Raw genomic sequence first — 18,743 nt, 5'->3', positions numbered from 1 at the left:
GTAAGTCAGATTCGTTACCGGTGAGGTTTGGGCTCCGCCAGGGCTGCCCTTTGTCACCGATTCTGTTCATAACTTTAATGGACAGAATTTCTAGGCGCAGCCTTGGCGGGGATGGAGTCCGGTTTGGGGGCCTCAGCGTTGCGTCACTGCTTTTTGCAGATGACGTGGTGCTGTTGGCTTCCTCAGGCCGTGATCTTCAGCTCTCGCTGGAGCGATTCGCAGCCGAGTGTGAAGCGGCCGGGATAAGGATCAGCACCTCCAAGTCCGAGGCCATGGTACTCAGTCGGAAAAGGGTGGGTACTCCCTCCGGGTCGGGAAGGAGGTCTTGCCCCAAGTGGAGGAGTTCAAGTATCTTGGGGTCTTGTTCACGAGTGAGGGTAGGATGGAACGGGAGATCGATAGACGGGTCGGTGCAGCGTCTGCCGTCATTCGGACCCTGTACCGGTCCGTCGTGGTGAAGAGGGAGCTGAGCCGTAAGGCAAAGCTCTCGATCTACGTTCCTACCCTCATGGTCATGAACTTTGGGTCATGGCTGAAAGAACACGATCCCGGATACAAGTGGCCGAAATGAGTTTCCTCCGCAGGGTGGCTGGGTTCTCCCTTAGTGATAAGGTGAGAAGCTCAGTCATCCGGGAGGGACTCGGTGTAGAGCCACTGCTCCTCCGCGTTGAGAGGAGCCAGTTGAGGTGGCTCGGGCATCTCATAAGGATGCCTCTTGGACGCCTCCCTCGGGAGGTGTTCCGGGCATGTCCCACCGGCAGGAGGCCCCGGGGGCGACCCAGGACACTTTGGAGAGACTTTGTCTCTCGGCTGGCTTGGGAGAGCCTCGGGGTCCCGTCGGATGAGCTGGAGGAGGTGGCTGGGGATAGGGACGTCTGGGCTTCCCTTTTAACGCTGCTGCCCCCGCGACCGATCTCGGATAAGCGGAAGACAATGGATGGATGGATGGATGGATGATCAACGCATCATGTGTTGTGTTCTGAGAAGACAGCACACAACATTTTTTCTATCTGGGACGAGATAGGGAGGGCTTTGTGTGTTGGGTAGTAGTGACCGTCTGCATTGCAGACTGTGATAGGCTAGTGCAGGGGTCAGCAACCTTTTTGGTGTGGAGTGCCACTTTCAAATTTCCTTGTAAATCGGTGTGCCACACCAAGATTAATGACTCGCACAACATTGTTTTAATATTCAACAGAGATGTAATTTTACACCAGTCCAAATATACAACATGGATATACATTTTAATCGTTTCACTGACCAATTTATCTTCCACTATTCTTGTTCATCAATCAACTAAAAAATGAATGTAAATAACAGGTGGAAAGGCCTGTAGCCATCCATGACTTCAACTTTTTGCCACAAGAATTAACCAGAATCACCCATTCTTCATTAAAAATGGACTACAATCAAAAAACAAGTGCTATGGACAGCTACCATACTATTCATCAATGATATCTTGTTGCAGAAAATGTAAAAACTTGAGCAGCTTACCAGAAGCGCACACGCGCAGACACACACGTACACACAAGCTTCTTTAAAATATTCGCCATCAGTAAATGGTTTTCTGTGCTTTGCTATGCAGTGAGCAATAGGATAGCTTGCTTTGGTTGGAGTGTTTTTAGCAGGGACAAAGGTTTTTAGGGTCTGTTTTTGTTTGCCATACCTGGACACTGCACGTTTTAATGTCTCCGCCATTGTAGACTCATCCTTGAATTCATGTTCATGTTTCGTCTCGTAATGACGTTTAACATTTGTTGTGCGAGATACAACGCTCTCGAGACATAATGCACAAAACAGCATTGTCTTTTTTTGCACAAAGCCCAATTCGTCTGTCCATGCTGGCTGGATAGAACGACATCTTTTCGCTTGAGGAGCTGTCATGATTCGTTCATTTATCGCGCATGTAGTTCCTTGGCTGGGTTAAAACACGAATCTCTGCTATGCGAAGCGCCGCGCAAACACACTGACACACGAAGCAAAGTAGTAGCTAACGTAAGCCTCTTAATAACATGGCGCGCAACTGAAAATGTCTAAATTTCAGGTAAAAATGCGCATTTTTAAAACATAACCATTATTTGGCCATGCGCTCGCGTGCCACTGGTTAACCCCTCGCGTGCCACTGCAGGCACGTGTGTCATAGGTTGCCAAACCCTGGGCTAATGTATGCTGTCAGTCAAACACCTGGGGTGGGCAGGCGCAAAAGTCAATATCTCCACCCAAACCAAACTGGGAAGCATGGCTACAGCTAGCTTTTAGCAGCTTGTTACATTGAAAATAAATTAATCAATTAAATCAGTCCCTAAGGAATGTCAGAAGAGCGCATAGAAATGGTGATCAACAGCGTGTGATCAAGAGGATTGTTTTTGGTCCGGGAAGCGACTGAGGCGGTGTCATAAGCGAAGGCAAGAGCAAGGCTACTGGTCCAGGCTACTGCTACAGCTAGGCCTACAACTCTCCTATAACCCTTTATTGACCAAGTATCATAAAGGCCACCTGGATTTTTTTAAAATTAGTCCTTTTAAGCTCGATCTGCTCCAGACCAACTTGTTCCTTCATCCTCATCTCCTCCATCACACTTTTTCAGGGCTTTTTCACTCTGAGATTTTTTTAGACACTTTCTTACTCTGGAAAGGGAATCCCTGCAATTTTGTTGTACATTTGTACAGTAAAAATAAAGACCATTCATTCAACTGCAATTCTGTGTTTTTATTTGTAGATCTATGGTTGTTAGTGAGGTTGGTTCTGGTCCCCATTAAACGTGGAAACAGAGGGAGTACTGTATTACAAGACTAATCACTATTTCATCCAGTGGACCTTTGGAGTACTCTTCTGGGTAATCCGAGGTAACTGCAACTGGCAATGAGAAATCTTAAAACTATTGGAATCCAAACAAACAAAAAAAAAAACTACACCGACCTTCCTCCGTTGGCATGGAAGACCACCGATTCTTTCCCGGTGCTGATACAGCCGTTGATGCTCTCTAACACGCAGGCGTTAACCATCTTGTACATTAGCAGACGCGTGCGGGGGTCCACCGCTTGCTCCTGTTAAGGGGTGAGGCTGTTTAGAGGGCCCGTTTATAAGTAGTTTAATTTCCACGCGTGATGTCACAGCCAAAGGTGGAGGCAAAACAAGACACCCAGCTGGTCAAAAGACTGGCGAAAACCAAGCTGTCGTCGCTGCTATTTGGTGGGTAAAATGTTTTCATGTAGTGTGTTTGTGTGCCAGAATCTGATGAAAAAAAACTTCAGTAATTGTAAATTGAAGTTACAGGATTAGCGAACTCTCCTGAAAAAGAGGTGAGTTGTGAAATACATTTAAGTGAAAAGATTGGACCAAGACACTCATCAAAAATAGTCAGGTATGCACTTCCCACTTCATATCCGATAAGAGAAATGAAACGTTTAGGATTGTTGCTCTTGAGTCCATATTACAAATTATATCGGCAAAATATCTTGTTATTTTCTTAGCTTCAGCTAACTTAGCGTGTAGCGTAAATGCAATCAAGAGACTTGGGTTGTGTGCCCAACGTTTTGTTTGCAACGCAAGCTTGTTTTTTTTCCCCAACCAATCGCACACAGTGTATACAAGGCTCACGTTGGCATGTTTGCTACGCACTAACAGTTAGCTGAAGCTAAAAAAATAAGATATTTTGCTGGCATAAAAAGTATTATGGACTTGATAGCAACACTAAAAGGTTTAATTTCTCTTACCTGATATGAAGTGTGCGCTGCAAACCCGAGCCTTTTGATGAGTGCCACGGTCCAATCTTTTTGCTTTATTGCATCTAACCACATGTCTTTTCTTTTTCTTTGATCAGGAGTGTCTCCTGGGATCCTGTAAAACTTCTATTTTTGATCACTACGTTTTTTGTTTCGATTCTGACACCCAAACACACAACTTGATGACATTTCAACACCAAACTAGCAGCAATGACAGCTTGGTTTTCATCAGTCCTTGACCAGTGCAGCCTTTTGTTTTGCCTCCACCTTCGGCTAATACGTCACAAGTGACATAGGTTATTACACTATGACATCTTTGCCATCCATTTTGATGATACAAAGTTAACCTTTTAGCGTGTACGCTCGCTGACAGATTGTCAGCTTTTGTCCTCCAGGCTAAGCACCCCCACCAATTTTGCTGTGGGAAATTATCCATTTTGTGTACCTGTGCGGTATAGCGAAAACTATCTTTCATTTGGATTTACTTTAACAGGAGATGCAACGGCACTATCTGGTGGTTTCTGCGGGATTTTTATCAATGAAAAGAAAGATATGTGACTTGGTTCAAAAAAGGTTCCAAACTCTGGTCCATAGGAGGCATTTATAGACAATTGTTCAGGTGGGGGCCCATTTGCCCACTCACAGCTGTGGAGTGTTCCTTCTTCTCGTGAAGTTTGGCGCTCCGGCGCTGCTCGCTGGCGCAGTGTTGCTTCAGGGAGTTGAAGACCTGATTGGAGAGCTTTAGGTCCATGCCCAGGCCGTCACCCATGTGCACCCCGGGACCAAACTGAAGAAGAAGCACAAGAAATATACACATCTAGAAGTTTTGCCCATGATTTTAGTCTGTGCTTCAAGTCAGGGGCGTCCAAAGTATAGGCCAAGGCCGTTTGTGGCCCTGTGATGTTTTTACAGCAGTCCACGCAAAAGATATATACTTGACACTTAAATATTCATAAATGTATTTATATATCATTAATGTACTATTATATAGCATTTTATTTCTATCCCTTTGCTTATTTTTACCTTTTTATTCTGTTTTACTAAATTAAAAGGAGAAGGCCTCCCATTTAATTTGCTTGTATCATAAAGATAAAGGCCACTCATTTACTCATTCATTCATTCAATATTTTAAAAGATATCTTTTGTAGAATTATAAACTAACGTTGTACACTTCAAAATGTATTGCATGCAAAAAAATAATGGATTTTCTCTTTATTGATAGGGAGCTAGCTAAAGTAACTAAAAAGATAAACAGCTATAAAGCTAAAAGGTTAGCAAGATAAGACTAAAAAGTTAAATAGACAGCTAGGACGCTAAAAGATAGACAGCTTGAAAGCTAAAATATGAATCTAGGGAATTATATATAATTATCATGTGTATTTTCTTCTATTGATAGTGACCTAGAAAACTAAGCTAAATAGCCAGGTAGCTATTGCAGTTTAATACCTAGATACAGTAGCTAATTGACTTGAAAATGATGTATTGCAAGCTAGGATATAAATGCATCGGAGTGCAATTTTCTCTTCAATGATTGTGAGCTATCTAAATAGCCAGCTAGCTAAGGTTGCTAAGTAGCTGGATAGCTAGGCAGCTAAAAGGTTGGATAGATAGCTGGTTGGGCAGTTAAAATGATAGATGGCTTAGAGGCTAATATGATGGATAGCTAGGAAGCTGAAAGGATAGCTACGAAGCTAAAAACATCGCTAACTAGATAGATAGATATCAAGAGCACAAAACAGTGCAATTTTCTCTATTGATAGTGAGCAAACAGGCTGGATAGCTGGGAAGCTTTTGAGGTGTAACAGCTAGGTGGCTTAAAAAATATCTCTCAAGCTAAATATAAACATAAGTGCACAAATGTATCTTCATTGATAGTGAGCTATCTAAATAGCTTGAAAGCTAAGATGGGCAGTAGCTCAGGAGGTGTTCGTCTTGGGATCAAAGATGTTGCAGGTTTGATTCCTGGCTCCTCCAAGCTAAATGTCAAAGTGAACCCTTAATTTCCTGGATAAGCATGTAAGGCGCTCTGCTACCGGTGTGTGAGTGTGTGTGTGAAGGAGTAAGTTTGAAGTGATTTGTAAAGCGCTCTAGATGTCATCAGAGACTGGACAAAACCAATACATAAATGCAGTCCATTTACCATTTAAGATAGCTATGTAGCTGGCTAGGCAAGAAGCTAAAAGGATAGCTATGACACTAAAACAATATAGCTAGAAAGCTAGAAATATAAACATCAAGTATAATCAATAGAAAAAATTATACTTGATGTTTGTATTTCTAGCTTTTGATAATGAGCTAGGAAACATAACTTAATAGCTAGGTATCTATCATAGTTGAAGTGGCTTACAAAAAGATATATTGCAAGCAAAATAGGAAGATAATTGTGTGCAATATTCTCTTCAATGATACTGAACTTTCTAAATAGCTAGCAGGCTAAGATGGGGCGGCAGTAGCTCAGGAGGTAGAGCTATTGTCTTGGGTCGCACGTTCGACTCCCGGCTCCCCTGAGTTAAACGTCAAAGTGTCCTTGGGCAAGGTGCTGAACCCCTAATGCCTCCAATAAGCAGGTAGGCGCCTTCCATGGCTGACTTGGCGGTGAGTGAGTGTGTGCGTGTGTCAACGGGTAAGTGGCAAGAACATGATAGAGGGCTAGTCTTGGGACCAAAAAGTTGCACGTTCAATTCCCGGCCCCTCAGAGTTAAACGTTGAATTGTCCCTGGGCATGACACTGAACATCTCGTGCTCCCAATACGCGAGTAGGCCCCTTGCATGGCTGACTCCTCTATTGGTGTGTGACTGTGTTTGTGAATGCCTAAGTGTAAAATACATTCTTAAGCACTTGGGCGGTCCTCAGTGACTGGTTAAAGTGCTAGACAAACGCAGTCCATTTATCATTTAGGATATCAAAGTAGCTGGATAGCTAGGGAGCTAAACAGATAGAGAGGAAAGTGTCCCCTATTTCAATTAATTTGACCCAACTTCCTGGTTAATTTTAGCGGTTGACTGAGCCTGTTTTAACACTACTTCTACTAGTTACAAACTGATAACAACACAATAATAACATAAATAACAACTTGTTTCATAAGAAACATACCGAACTGGTACCTCTTAGTGTTAATCACAGACAAAAAAAATAGATCTGGATTAAAAATAAGTTGGTGCTTTCAATGTTTTGCAGCCGTACTTTATCCATGCGCGCCGTATTCTTTCTGCCGCACGTCACCGCGTCGTGTTTGGTTGTGATGTTTTTGCCTTTGCCGGAAAAACCTTTCCTGGGGGCGCTCTGACTTTTGGCTGGAGAAAAAAAAAAAAAAGGAAACCCAACTGAAAGCTCCACTTATGAGTCCCTTGCAGTGACAATACCTGCCCTGTAGGGGTCGTCCCTGGTGTCCTGCCAGTCCACCTCGTCCTCGGAGCTGTCACTATCCTCGTAAGGATGGACCTTACGGTAGTTCTCAAAGGAGATAGACACTAAACAAATCATCGATACCATTATCCCTCACTCATCAAGTCAAGTCACATTTATTTATATAGCCCTGATTTCACAAAAATGCACGGGATTACAATTACACAATTACCTGATCTTAAACTAACATGCGTGGTTATGGGGCCCAAACTGACGACAAAAAAAAAAAACTCGCCGCGATCCAAAATCATGGATAATGGATCTCGATCACGCCGATGCGGTTCATTTTAGGTGAAGTGAACTGAAAAAAAAAACAACCACGGACAACACAATTTTTTTTCCGCTCTCAGGTGTAGTCATTTAGGGATAATGGATTGGAGCTAAACAGTGTTGTTCATTTTAAAAGGGCCACAATTGCATACTTCATAGGCGTCGTATCCATCTGTCTGTTTTTGTGGTAGTATCTTTATAATATGGGTGACCTTGTCTTCTCTTGATGGCTTTAAAAGTATTAGACACTGGATGAAAATTACCAGTAAAGTGGTGTAAACAGCTCTTTTGCCATCCAAGATGGCCACCCCGGAGGGGTCATGTGGTCTGTGGGAACTATGTACAGGGATTGGGGATAATGGAATGCGGCCACATGAGTGTAGTTCATTTTAGGCAAGAAGAAAATAAAAAATAAGCTAAGACACGATACACATATTTGCTACCTTGTCCCCTGCTCTCAGGAGTAATCTACTAGGGATAACAGATTGCAACCAAAACAAAGCAGTTTGTTTTAGGTGGGCTACAATAGAATGCTTAAGCGTCCCGAAAGGGAAAAAACAAAAAATACTTTGCCAGCCCCTGCACCTACCAATAGTCCAGGAGCGATAATATATCTCGGCCACAACAATGCACTTCAGTTTAAGAATATTACACTTCCTGACAGAAAGTGCCTTCTGGTCCTGGCTTAAACAGATAGGAATTAGGGATAATGGATTGAGGCCACGCCAGTACAGTTCATATTAAGTGGGTAAAAAAACAGAAAAAAGAGCCACCAGGCTTGACAAAAGTGAACTCTGCCAGTACCCACTAACATCAATTTGCAGAGAGATAATGGATTGTGGCTGAATGAGTGAAAGTTCTCTTTTTGGTGGACAGAACAGCAAAAAAGACCCGCCAGGCTTAACAAAGCAGCAATGTGCAATCAAGGATAATGGATCGCGTAATAATTTTAAACATGCGATGCACTCAGGCAGCAAAGTGGCGATGGATGACAGTATTATTAGAAATGTTTGAACATTTGTTAAACTAAAAGTCAGAAATACAGCTCTAAAAAAACACAGGCTGCCCTCTGCCAGGTCTACAGAACATCGCAGAATACATTATCAAAGTAATAGAATACAATACAATAAAATTTCTTTGCTACCTTTACTATCTCCGTTAAACTTCTTCTCCTCTCGCCGAAGCTGATCGTCGAATTCTCGGTCGTACTGCATCTGAAGCATCTGAGCAAGCATCAGGTCACTGCTGGTTTCCGTGGCCACGTTATCGTCTAGCAAAAAATCTGCGGGGCTGAACCCAAACGCATGATGAGTGCAACTCATAAGTTTCATTTTGTAATAAAAATAATAATACATTCTATTTCAAAGCACATTTCAGGACACCCAAGGTCACTGTACACACTTTATAAACAACAGTAAAACTAGAATAAAGCAAACAAGCAATAAAGCTCTGAAGACGGTTGATGGAACACAAGTGAAAGTAAGCGAATCGGGTGATGTCATACATATGAAAGTGAAACAAGGGTGTACTGTTGAGGATGACACACAAGTTTAACCTGAGGGGAGGGAAAAACTAAGGAACTGTTAATGGAGAGAGAGAATGTGTCAGCCTTGAAGAGGGCGGATTTGGTGCCAGTGAGAAGAAATTCAGTTTTATTGCAGTTCAGTGTAAGCCCTTACTGTCAAGCAGGTCATCGGACTTTTGACAAACAAATACGTGTCCGTACTAGTCGCGACAGAAATACGTCATGCCCCATATCATTGGAAAGTCTAAACTCTTGGGATTCAAGATATGACGACCAATTTCAAATTGTATTCATCATAGAAACATTGTAATAAGTCTGAAACATGGTACCTGAAAACTAAAAAAAAATGTGTTTCCACCCGCTCTTGAACTAGGGACGTTTCACGTGTTGGGCAAATGTGCTAACCACCGAAAGACTAATTAGAAAAAAGAAAAGAAAAAAAAAGTTCTGCCTAAAACCATTACTGCATTGTTTGACGATTTTTGTTGTAATCCATCTGCTTGGCTCCATTACGCCCCTATAAAAATAAATAGACTCATCAAATTAATTTCAAAACTTTCATTAGCATCTGACCTTTTGATTGACACGACTTTTGGCTATTTGCAAGCTTATTTTAACAGTCCTAGGCCTTTGACAATCTATGAAGGCTAGTATTGAAATATAAATGCCTTGACCAATTTGGCTTTAAAAATCTTTATTCAATAGTGACCAATTCGTTTTTACGAATTATTTTTACTCCCCATTATTACGCGAAAGTGTCCACAGTCATTGATTGACTTCTGAAGAGAAAAGTCAAACATTTACAGCACTTCCACAATGTCTAACAATTGTCCAAAGTAAAATACACGAATGCAAGGTTTATAGGGCTGTGAACTTGTCGTCTCTAAATGGCCAATCTTGGAAACGCTTAGACCTACTATTAGAAAAATGTGTAAAATACAATGTTTTTCAGATTGTGATCAAATTTGACATGGTATTAGGCAAGACATCAAGCTATTGGCGCACCTGTTTTTCAGCTAAGATTCTCATGTTACAAACTTTTGTAGGGATTTGATTGCAAAATAAATTCAGGCGAGAACAAAAACCTATTTCTGTGTGTTTCAACTCCGATTACTCAATGTTGATAGCAGTTGAAGTGGTTATTCCAGTTTGGGACGAAACATTAGAGTGTTACCTTTCAAATTAAATCAAAAGCATCCATATTCTACAAACGGTTAAAAAACAGCATTCAATTAACTTTGGCTATGTCTTGGATAAGAATTTAGGCAAATTTTACAGGAACAGTAAAGGGTTAAAAGTTGACGGTAGGAAGAGAGAAGTGGGGCGTGAGTTTGCAGTTGGGTTTGCAGGAATAGTAGAGTTCGGGATCATCCATGAAGCAGTAAAAAAACATGTTGAATTTACGGAAGACACGGTCTAGTGGGAGGATGTAGGCTTTAAAGAGAGTGGCCGCAGGCCTCTGTCCTGCGGCACACCTGTGGTAACTGGAGAAGGTTTAAAGGAGAAGGACTTGAGTTTACGAATTGAGTGCGGCCTGTGAGGTAGGAATAAAACCATTAGAAGGGGATGCGAGTTATGTGAATTAACGAGAGTCAGCTCAAGAAAATGTGGTGGAATATTGTATCAAAGAGGAATGAGAAGGAAAGCAAACCGGAAACAGCCGCAGTGAGAAGGTCATTGGTGATTTTTAATAAGAGCAGTTTCCGTGCTGTGACGAAGACAAAAAAGGCGTTAAACAGTGGAAGTAAGATGTGCTGGGAGTGGGGAAGAGACAACTTTTTCAATGATTTTGGAAATGAAAGGTAGGGAAGAGATAGGGCGGAGGTTATCGAAGTTGTTGGGGTCTGAGCTGTGATATTTTCAGAATTAATGTTGTCATTTGACTCACTCAGTGAGGCCGCCAAAATTGCGGTTGTCTTCGTCAAGCTGCCTGGCTAATTGTTCGCTCATCACGTCGGCCAATGAGCATGCAGAAATGCCGGTCGTCACCGTCGTCATGCCCCAAGGGTTCTAAAGAAACACACACCTCATGCTTTTATTTTGAAAGATAGATAGGTGGCAATAAAGCACACTTACACAACTGAAACATGCTTGAGAATCGGGTCAAAAGAATCCAATATTTTTGATTGACATTTTAGTGTTTCTCATACCGTAGAAAGACTCATGCTGGCTGCCAGGTTTTAATTGGTCCTACCAGAGCCTTAACTTTGTGTAAAAGAAATTGAATTATATCTTATGATACAAATAAATGCAAAGTTACTCAAAATGAAATTATAATATAAATTATTGCAAACGCCACGGTGGTGATGTGCCTGTAATTTAGATGAGTGGTTTATGAACGGCGAGTCGTTGCGTGTGTTGATGACGGATGCGGTGACGTTTGAGGCCCCACGAAGCGAGTGTACCGTGTGACTAATGAAGGAAATGATTTGCTAGCTTTGAGGGTAGTTTGAAAGTGAGGTGGATCAATTATCAGCACAGGTATTTGGGGAATTTGATGGATATTGGTATAGGCTGATTAGATTTATTTAAAACTGGCTTATTTGGGCTCAGATGCAGCCAAGCCTCTCTCGCCTCTTTTGCTACCCACCCTGTGCCTTTTGATTGGATAAGTGAGCAGGGGCGGGGCCACTGAAGCTGTCATGACTGGCGTGAGTACAGACGTGTATGAGGTAAACACAGAAAACTCGAACATGTGATAAACATTCCAGTGCTGTACATCTCATGTATTATTAACGTTACAATGAGCAGGAAAATAAAATTAGAGCGGAGCAAACAGCAGCAGCTTTGGTAACTCCTGAGTCACGACATGCCTGTGAATCAAGACCGCCTAAAATATTTCAAAAGGTCAGTGGTAAAAAACATGTGTGCGTAAAAAGTGTATTTAACTTGTTTTAGGGAGCCAGGTTCAGGTGGTCACTGTTGTTTTAGCTATTATCATAACATACATTTTTATGTACCGGTACCTTTATTGAGATTCAAAAAATTCTTTGTTAAAAAAACATGGGTGTGATTAGGGGATAGCGTAAAAAGTCTAGTTAACTTGTTTTAGGGAAGCACGTTCAGGTGGAGACAGATGTATTAGCTCTTATCATACATGACAAGTTTTTATGTAGTTATTATGTATACGACTTACTGCTAAGACTAATTTTATTTCCTGCACTGTTCAATTTTTGGTTTAGGTGAAAGATTAGTCATGTTATTTGTGCTGAAATTAAGATTATTTAATGTAAAAGGTTTCATAAATCTATCTAAGTTTTATCTAAATTCATGACAAATATTTTTTATTTTGCATTATTAAAAAATATTGAACGCAATTTTTTAAGAATTTACAACAAATGAATATCGACTCCAAATATCAGTTACCAGCCTCTTCTTAATACTAATAATCAGTTTTGTCACTGAAAAACCCAGATCGGTCAATTCTTAGTTTAAAACAAAAGCAACCAAGAAACGTATTCAGGGCATGATTTACACTCCAAGATTTTATTGCATGCACCAAGCATGTAATACCTTATACATTTTTCTGTCCACATGGTGGGGTAGACCAAAAAATGAAATGAAGCTCCTACATGTGTATGAAGTATTTCCCTGGAAGGCTTGACCGCTTATGGGAATTCATTTTGCCATGACTATGCTACTGTGTATTCGTCAGTCAGGAGGAATCTTGGTCAGTCAGCCCCTATCCCCATGCTAAAGTACACACTTGGCTGTTTTTTCCCATCCCACATGCACTGTGTTGGGTAAAATGTGACATTGACAAGCGTCATGTTTTTTCCCCAAAGTTGAACAATATTTTCGACTCTTTGCTACAAGGAAAACAGGTTTGGCGCTAAGCGTTGCATTCAAAAGACATGACCAACGCCACATCACACTGCCGGCGTTTTCAGAAAAGCGTAAAAATGCAGCGCTGCTACAGCAAGCATTTAGAAAGATACGCTCAGAGCAGGAAAACGCTATGGCCCTAATTTAGGGACCAGGAACCTTTTTGATCCAAAAGTGCTATTTCATGAAAAAAAAACGTTTTTTTTAGAAAGACACACCATATTTGAAAACAAAGTTCAACAAAACCACCAAACCCACTCTTTAGACAGAAGCTAGTTTTTTTAGCACATTTTCTTTCCCTATGTTACGTTTGATTATTTGATCAAATCTATTAAAGAATAATAATGTCAGAGCCTGTGTCCCTTATCAAAAAATAATAATCACTTCGAATTTGACTCTCTCCCGCAGTGACTTAAGAGCATTAAGGCTCATTTTTGTTCTAAATAATGGTTTCAAAACAATGTGCAAGCAAAGTCCTCTTGTAAAATTGTTACAAAATACTGCAAACGAGCATACCAAGGTATTTACTTTCAGTTCAGAAGTTCAGACGGCACTGGGTGACGAGGAGGAGTGCGTGCGCGCTGTGTATAGGTCTCTCTACTCCTACAGATCACAATCATACTGCTCTAGGTGCTTTGTTAGAGCCTGTAGGTGTCTAAACTTTCTTATGTGGCTTTTCATCATAAAGTGTCTCAATAATGAACATAGATTGATGAGCTTGCATATTATATATATATATATATATATATATATATATATATATATATATATATTTATTTATTAGGGATTTACAGCCAAAATGGGGTCTGTCGGAGTGACACCTAGACTGTAGTTAAAATTGTGTCCTAAGAATACAAGACCCTTATAATAGTCAGTCAATTTAATAATTGTGCAACTTCAAAATTATCTCACAGCCATATGTACTCATAGAGCGAACCATAGGTTCCTGACCCCTGTCCTAACTCTAGCTCATAAGTTACATTTCATAATAACCCAATGCAAACCATCGAAGAACAGGCATCCTGTCACTGAGTCACAAAAGCAGCAGTACTAAGACTTGGTACTGTAGTTTACCAAATCACATTACATGTAATTAAATTTAAAACTCACGTCATGATTTGTTCTGTTTACTTGCCAATAAGATAACTCAAATAGTACAGCATCAAACAACACTATTTGTTTTTAGAAAATAAAAGGTTTTATTGTCATTGATATCAATGTTGTGAAAAATTGAATGCAACAAGATTAGACATGGCACTCCGGGGTAAAACATGTAATAAACACTTTGAAGAGAAAAAGGATAAACTATTAGGATAAATAGGAAAAATAAAAATAATAACATAGTACTGGCTTAAATTACAACAACAATAATAATGCAATGAAAACAAGCAATAATTTAAAAAAAAACATATAACTCACAGGATATATATATATATATATATATATATATATATATATATATATATATATACAGTTTTGTGCAATAGTGTATTCTTTTAAATTTGTCTTATGAGGGTGTAGTGGGTTTTACATAATTCACCCACGGAACCATTGTTTACTTAGCGAGTTCCTAGGGGGACTCTTAATTCGGCCGGCTCGAGCCACTCTGGTGTTTGTTTTGTTATTGCAAGTTTAAATGTCATTAAAGCAGCTTTCGTTGGCACCTTTGTTTGACACTCCGCCTACGACTCCCGTCTCTGCTCGCTACATTGGTGACCCCGACATTAGTCTCGTGGAAGTTTCCGAGGCCGTGCATAATACTGAGCATACCGACATGGCATACGCGCCCGTTCTCAAGCTCCCCGAGTTCTGGGAGTCATCGGCGTTAACATGGTTCGCAAAAGCAGAGGCTCAATTCGCCCTGCGCGGAATCACTGATGATGACTCTCGCTATTACCACGTGGTGTCTGCTCTGGGGACCTCAACTGCAGCCAGAGCGGTGAGCTTCATCACATCCCCTCCTGAACTGGATAAATATAAGGGACTGAAGGCATATCTCCTCAGAATCTTTGAACTGTCGCGTTCTGAGCGTGCTCGACGCCTCCTTGCTATTCAGGGCTTAGGAGACAGTAAGCCATCGGATCACATGGAAATGATGTTAAACTTGCTTGGCACCACAGAGCCAAATTTTCTTTTCACTGAACTTTTTCTGCGTCACATGCCGCCGCATGTCCAGACGGCGCTTGCGAATACAACCATTACAGATCCGCGTGCACTGGCAGAGGAAGCGGACCGGTTTTTCCTGGCCACACATAGATACACACATGAGGTGCTGGCCCCTACACGCACCTACACACCATCAAGTGCGACGCCCCCAGCCAGAAAGGCACGAGCGGCCACTGACGATCAGAATGTGTCAGGTCTGTGTTACTACCAAGCATGTTTTGGGCCCAGGGCCAAGAAGTGCCGTCCCCCTTGCACCTCCAACGCGACGGGAAACTTCAAGGCCTGCACTCTGTAGCGGCCGTGAGTGCAGGCGCAAGAAACCGGCTACTGTTCATCCGGGACGCCATCTCCGGCCCAAAGTTCTTGTGTGACACCGGCGCCCAGAGGAGCGTCCTCCCTGCCACTGTGGACGATTTGGGGGGGGGGGAACACATGGACCTCCATTAACTTCTGCCAATGACACCCCCATCCGCACATACGGGACACGGACAGTGGACGTGTGTTTTGGGGGTCAACAGTTTACATGGGACTTTGTCACTGCGGATATTGCTTTTCCTCTTCTTGGTGCGGATTTTCTGCGTGCCAATGGATTACTCGTCGATGTAAAAAATGGCCGCCTCGTTGACGCATTGAATTTCTCCTCTCTCGCGTGTGTCCGCGACAAAGGGATTTTTGAGGGTCTGTCCAGCTCTCTCTTGGACGGTGATATTTACCACCGGCTCCTCGCTGAGTTCCCCAGTCTGGCGAAGCCCACCTTCTCAGCCTCCACGACCAGACATGGGGTTGAGCACCACATTGAAACCAAGGGGCCCCCTGTTCATGCCAGGGCCCGACGACTCAATCCAGACAGACTGGCAGCTGCTAAATCCGAATTTGCTAACATGGAACGTCTCTGCATCATTCGCCAATCAGACAGCCCCTAGGCCTCTCCACGACACATGGTCCCGAAACCATGCGGGGACTATCGCCGCCTTAACGAGGCTACCACACCCGACCGTTACCCAGACCCGCACATTCAAGACTTCTCTGCACACCTGGTGGGCAAACTTCTCTTTTCCAAGGTGGACCTAGTGCGGGGATACCACCAACTGCCAGTGCATCCCTCAGATATACCGAAGACGGACGTGATAACTCCATTTGGGTTGTTTGAATTTCTCAGGATGCCGTTCGGACTGAAAAATGCCTCTCAGTCCTTCCAAAGGCTGATGGATTCAGTGCTCAGGGACATGCCTTTTGTGCTCGTCTACCTGGACGACGTCCTTGTTGCCAGCTCCTCAGAAGAGGAACACTTGGAGCACCTCAGCAACCTCTTCACCAAGCTCAGTCAGCATGGCCTGATTATAAATCCCGCGAAATGTGTTTTTGGCGTACCCTCCATCCACTTCCTCGGGCATCTCATCACCAAGGATGGGGCTTCCTTCCTACCGGCTAAGGTAGAGGCCGTCTCCACCTTTCCTCAGCCGCCAACAGCACGGGGCCTCAGGGAGTTTCTCGGCATGGTGACATTCTACCATAGGTTTATTCGCCGAGCCGCTGATGTCATGCGCCCACTCTACGAGGCCCTCAAGGGTAGGTCACCCAATCAAGCTGTTGAATGGACCGCTGAGAGGACCAAGGCATTCGAGGACACAAAAACCGCGCTGTGCCAGTCAGCCATGCTGGCTCACCCAGCCCCCGGATCCCCAGTCGCACTGACTACAGACGCATCAGACCTAGCAGTGGGTGCCGTGTTCGAGCAGTGGGTTGACAATGCTTGGCAGCCACTCGCCTTTTTTAGTCGCCAGCTGGTCCCCAGAGAACGTAAATACGATGCATTCGACAGACAACTACTTGCCATCTGGTTGGCGATTCGCCACTTCCGTTTCATCTTGGAGGGCCGTGAGTTCATCGTCTTTGTTGATCATAAGCCTCTTACGTTCTCTATGTCCAAGACGTCCGAACCGTGGTCCGCCCGCCAGCAGCGCCAGCTGTCATTCATATCGGACTACACGACTGACATCAGGCACATTGCTGGGAAGTCCAACGTGGTTGCGGATTGCCTGTCCAGAGCAACCATCAGCGCTGTGCAATTGGGGCTTGATTATTCCAGTATGAGTGTGGACCAGGCTTCTAATAACGGCGTCCAAACGCTCAAGAGCTCAAACACTGGTTTGCGGCTGGAGGAGGTTGCGGTCGGAGACTCAGGGGCCAAGCTTTGTTGTGACCTCTCCATGGGTTGGCCTAGGCCGCTTGTCCCTGCTGGCTGGCGTCGGGCTGTTTTTGTCTCATCCTGGCAAGAAAGCATCCATTAAGCTAGTGGCCCAGAAGTTTGTGTGGAAAGGGATGAGAAAGGACGTCCGGGACTGGGTCGACTGATGGGTGGCATGTCAACGTGCCAAAGTGCACCGTCATTGGTACCATTCGCCATCCCCGAACGGAAGTTTGACCACGTTAACATTGACCTGGTGGGCCCACTGCCCCCTTCACACGGTTTCACTTACCTCCTGACGATGGTGGACAGGACGACCCGTTGGCCTGAAGCAGTTCCGCTGACTTCCACCTCAGCTGTCGATGTGGCCCGGGCGTTCATCGGCACATGGGTCGCCCGTTTTGGACCCCCTGCAGATCTCTCATCTGACAGGGGTGCACAGTTCACCTCCGAGGTGTGGAACACGGTTGCCGAGAGCCTGGGAGTCAAACTTCACCGCACTACTGCCTACCACCCCAAGGCTAACGGGTTGTGCGAGCGGTTCCACCGCTCGGTGAAAGCGGCCCTGCGCGCCAGCCTGACCTATGGGGACTGGGTCGATAAGCTGGGACTGAGGACCGCTCCCAAAGAGGACCTTCGGTGCTCTTCAGCTGAGTTGGTTTACGGTCAAGTGCTGCGGGTGCCAGGTGATTTCATCCCAGACCCAACGACACCCTGGGCTGCATCCAGGGAGAAGTCCATCTTGCAGGGCACGGCGGGAGAGTTTGTGCCTGTCCCCACATCGCGACACGGCAGGCCAGTTTCACGGGTTCCCTCCAACCTGCGCTCGGCTGGTTTTGTTTTCATTCGCCACGATGCCCACCGTGGACCATTGCGCCCTCCTTATGATGGACCGTTTAAGGTCCTGCAGCATGGTGACAAGACCATGGTCGTGGACATTGGTGGTAGGCCAGAGACTGTCTCCGTGGACAGGGTTAAGCCTGCCCACATGGATATGTCCAAGCCATTGGAACTGGCCCAAGCCCCACGGCGCGACCGTCCTCCTGCGGCACGACCCTCCGGCCCCGTGGGTACCCACTCAGACCCTCCGCCCCCAGCACCTGTGGGCTCTCCAACTGAGTCCACAAGCTCTCACCCCCCGCTGTTCCAGCTCCTTGTACCCGAAGTGGCCGGGTCAGTGTCCCAACCAGGCACAGAGACTTTGACTATGGGTGAATTCTGGGGGGGCTTGTGTAGTGGGTTTTACATAATTCACCCACGGAACCATTGTTTAGTTAGCGAGTTCCTAGGGGGACTCTTGATTCGGCCGGCTCGAGCCACTCTGGTGTTTGTTTTGTTATTGCAAGTTTAAATGTCATTAAAGCAGCTTTCGTTGGCACCTCTGTTTGACACTCCGCCTACGACTCCCGTGTCTGCTCGCTACAAGGGCGCACTTTTTTTTGCATGACACGCCTGTTCTCGTTTACCTTGCTTTGTGGGTGTGACTTGTGGCTATTTTTCTGTCCGTTTTTCTCTCCCTTATGAATCTCTTATTTTCTTTCGACTACTTTCTCGCTCACTTTCTCACTATCTTGTTCTCCCCCTTTTTCCCTCTCTTTCTCCTTAATCTACTAATCCAGCCACCGCAAGAGTGTTTTTTCT

General features: G+C 44.0%; 1 protein-coding gene across 1 annotated transcript in view; it reads right to left on the bottom strand.

Moving 5' to 3' along the window:
* riok3 (RIO kinase 3 (yeast)) overlaps nt 1-18,743 on the bottom strand; it is a 34,579-nt gene that overhangs the window by 15,116 nt on the left and 720 nt on the right. Inside the window, exons 2-7 of the mRNA XM_088322135.1 lie at nt 10,812-10,933; nt 8,543-8,688; nt 7,086-7,193; nt 6,907-7,016; nt 4,366-4,509; nt 2,917-3,044 (exon numbers count right to left, since the gene is read on the bottom strand). Of these exons, the coding sequence (XP_088178261.1) occupies nt 2,917-3,044; nt 4,366-4,509; nt 6,907-7,016; nt 7,086-7,193; nt 8,543-8,688; nt 10,812-10,933 (758 nt within the window). The remainder of the gene's footprint in view (nt 1-2,916; nt 3,045-4,365; nt 4,510-6,906; nt 7,017-7,085; nt 7,194-8,542; nt 8,689-10,811; nt 10,934-18,743) is intronic.

The sequence above is a fragment of the Urocampus carinirostris genome, chromosome 18 (genome assembly GCF_059441175.1).
Source record: "Urocampus carinirostris isolate Australia breed hairy pipefish chromosome 18, RoL_Ucar_1.0, whole genome shotgun sequence".
NCBI lineage: Eukaryota > Metazoa > Chordata > Actinopteri > Syngnathiformes > Syngnathidae > Urocampus > Urocampus carinirostris.
This window is presented reverse-complemented; position numbering and strand designations above follow the sequence as displayed.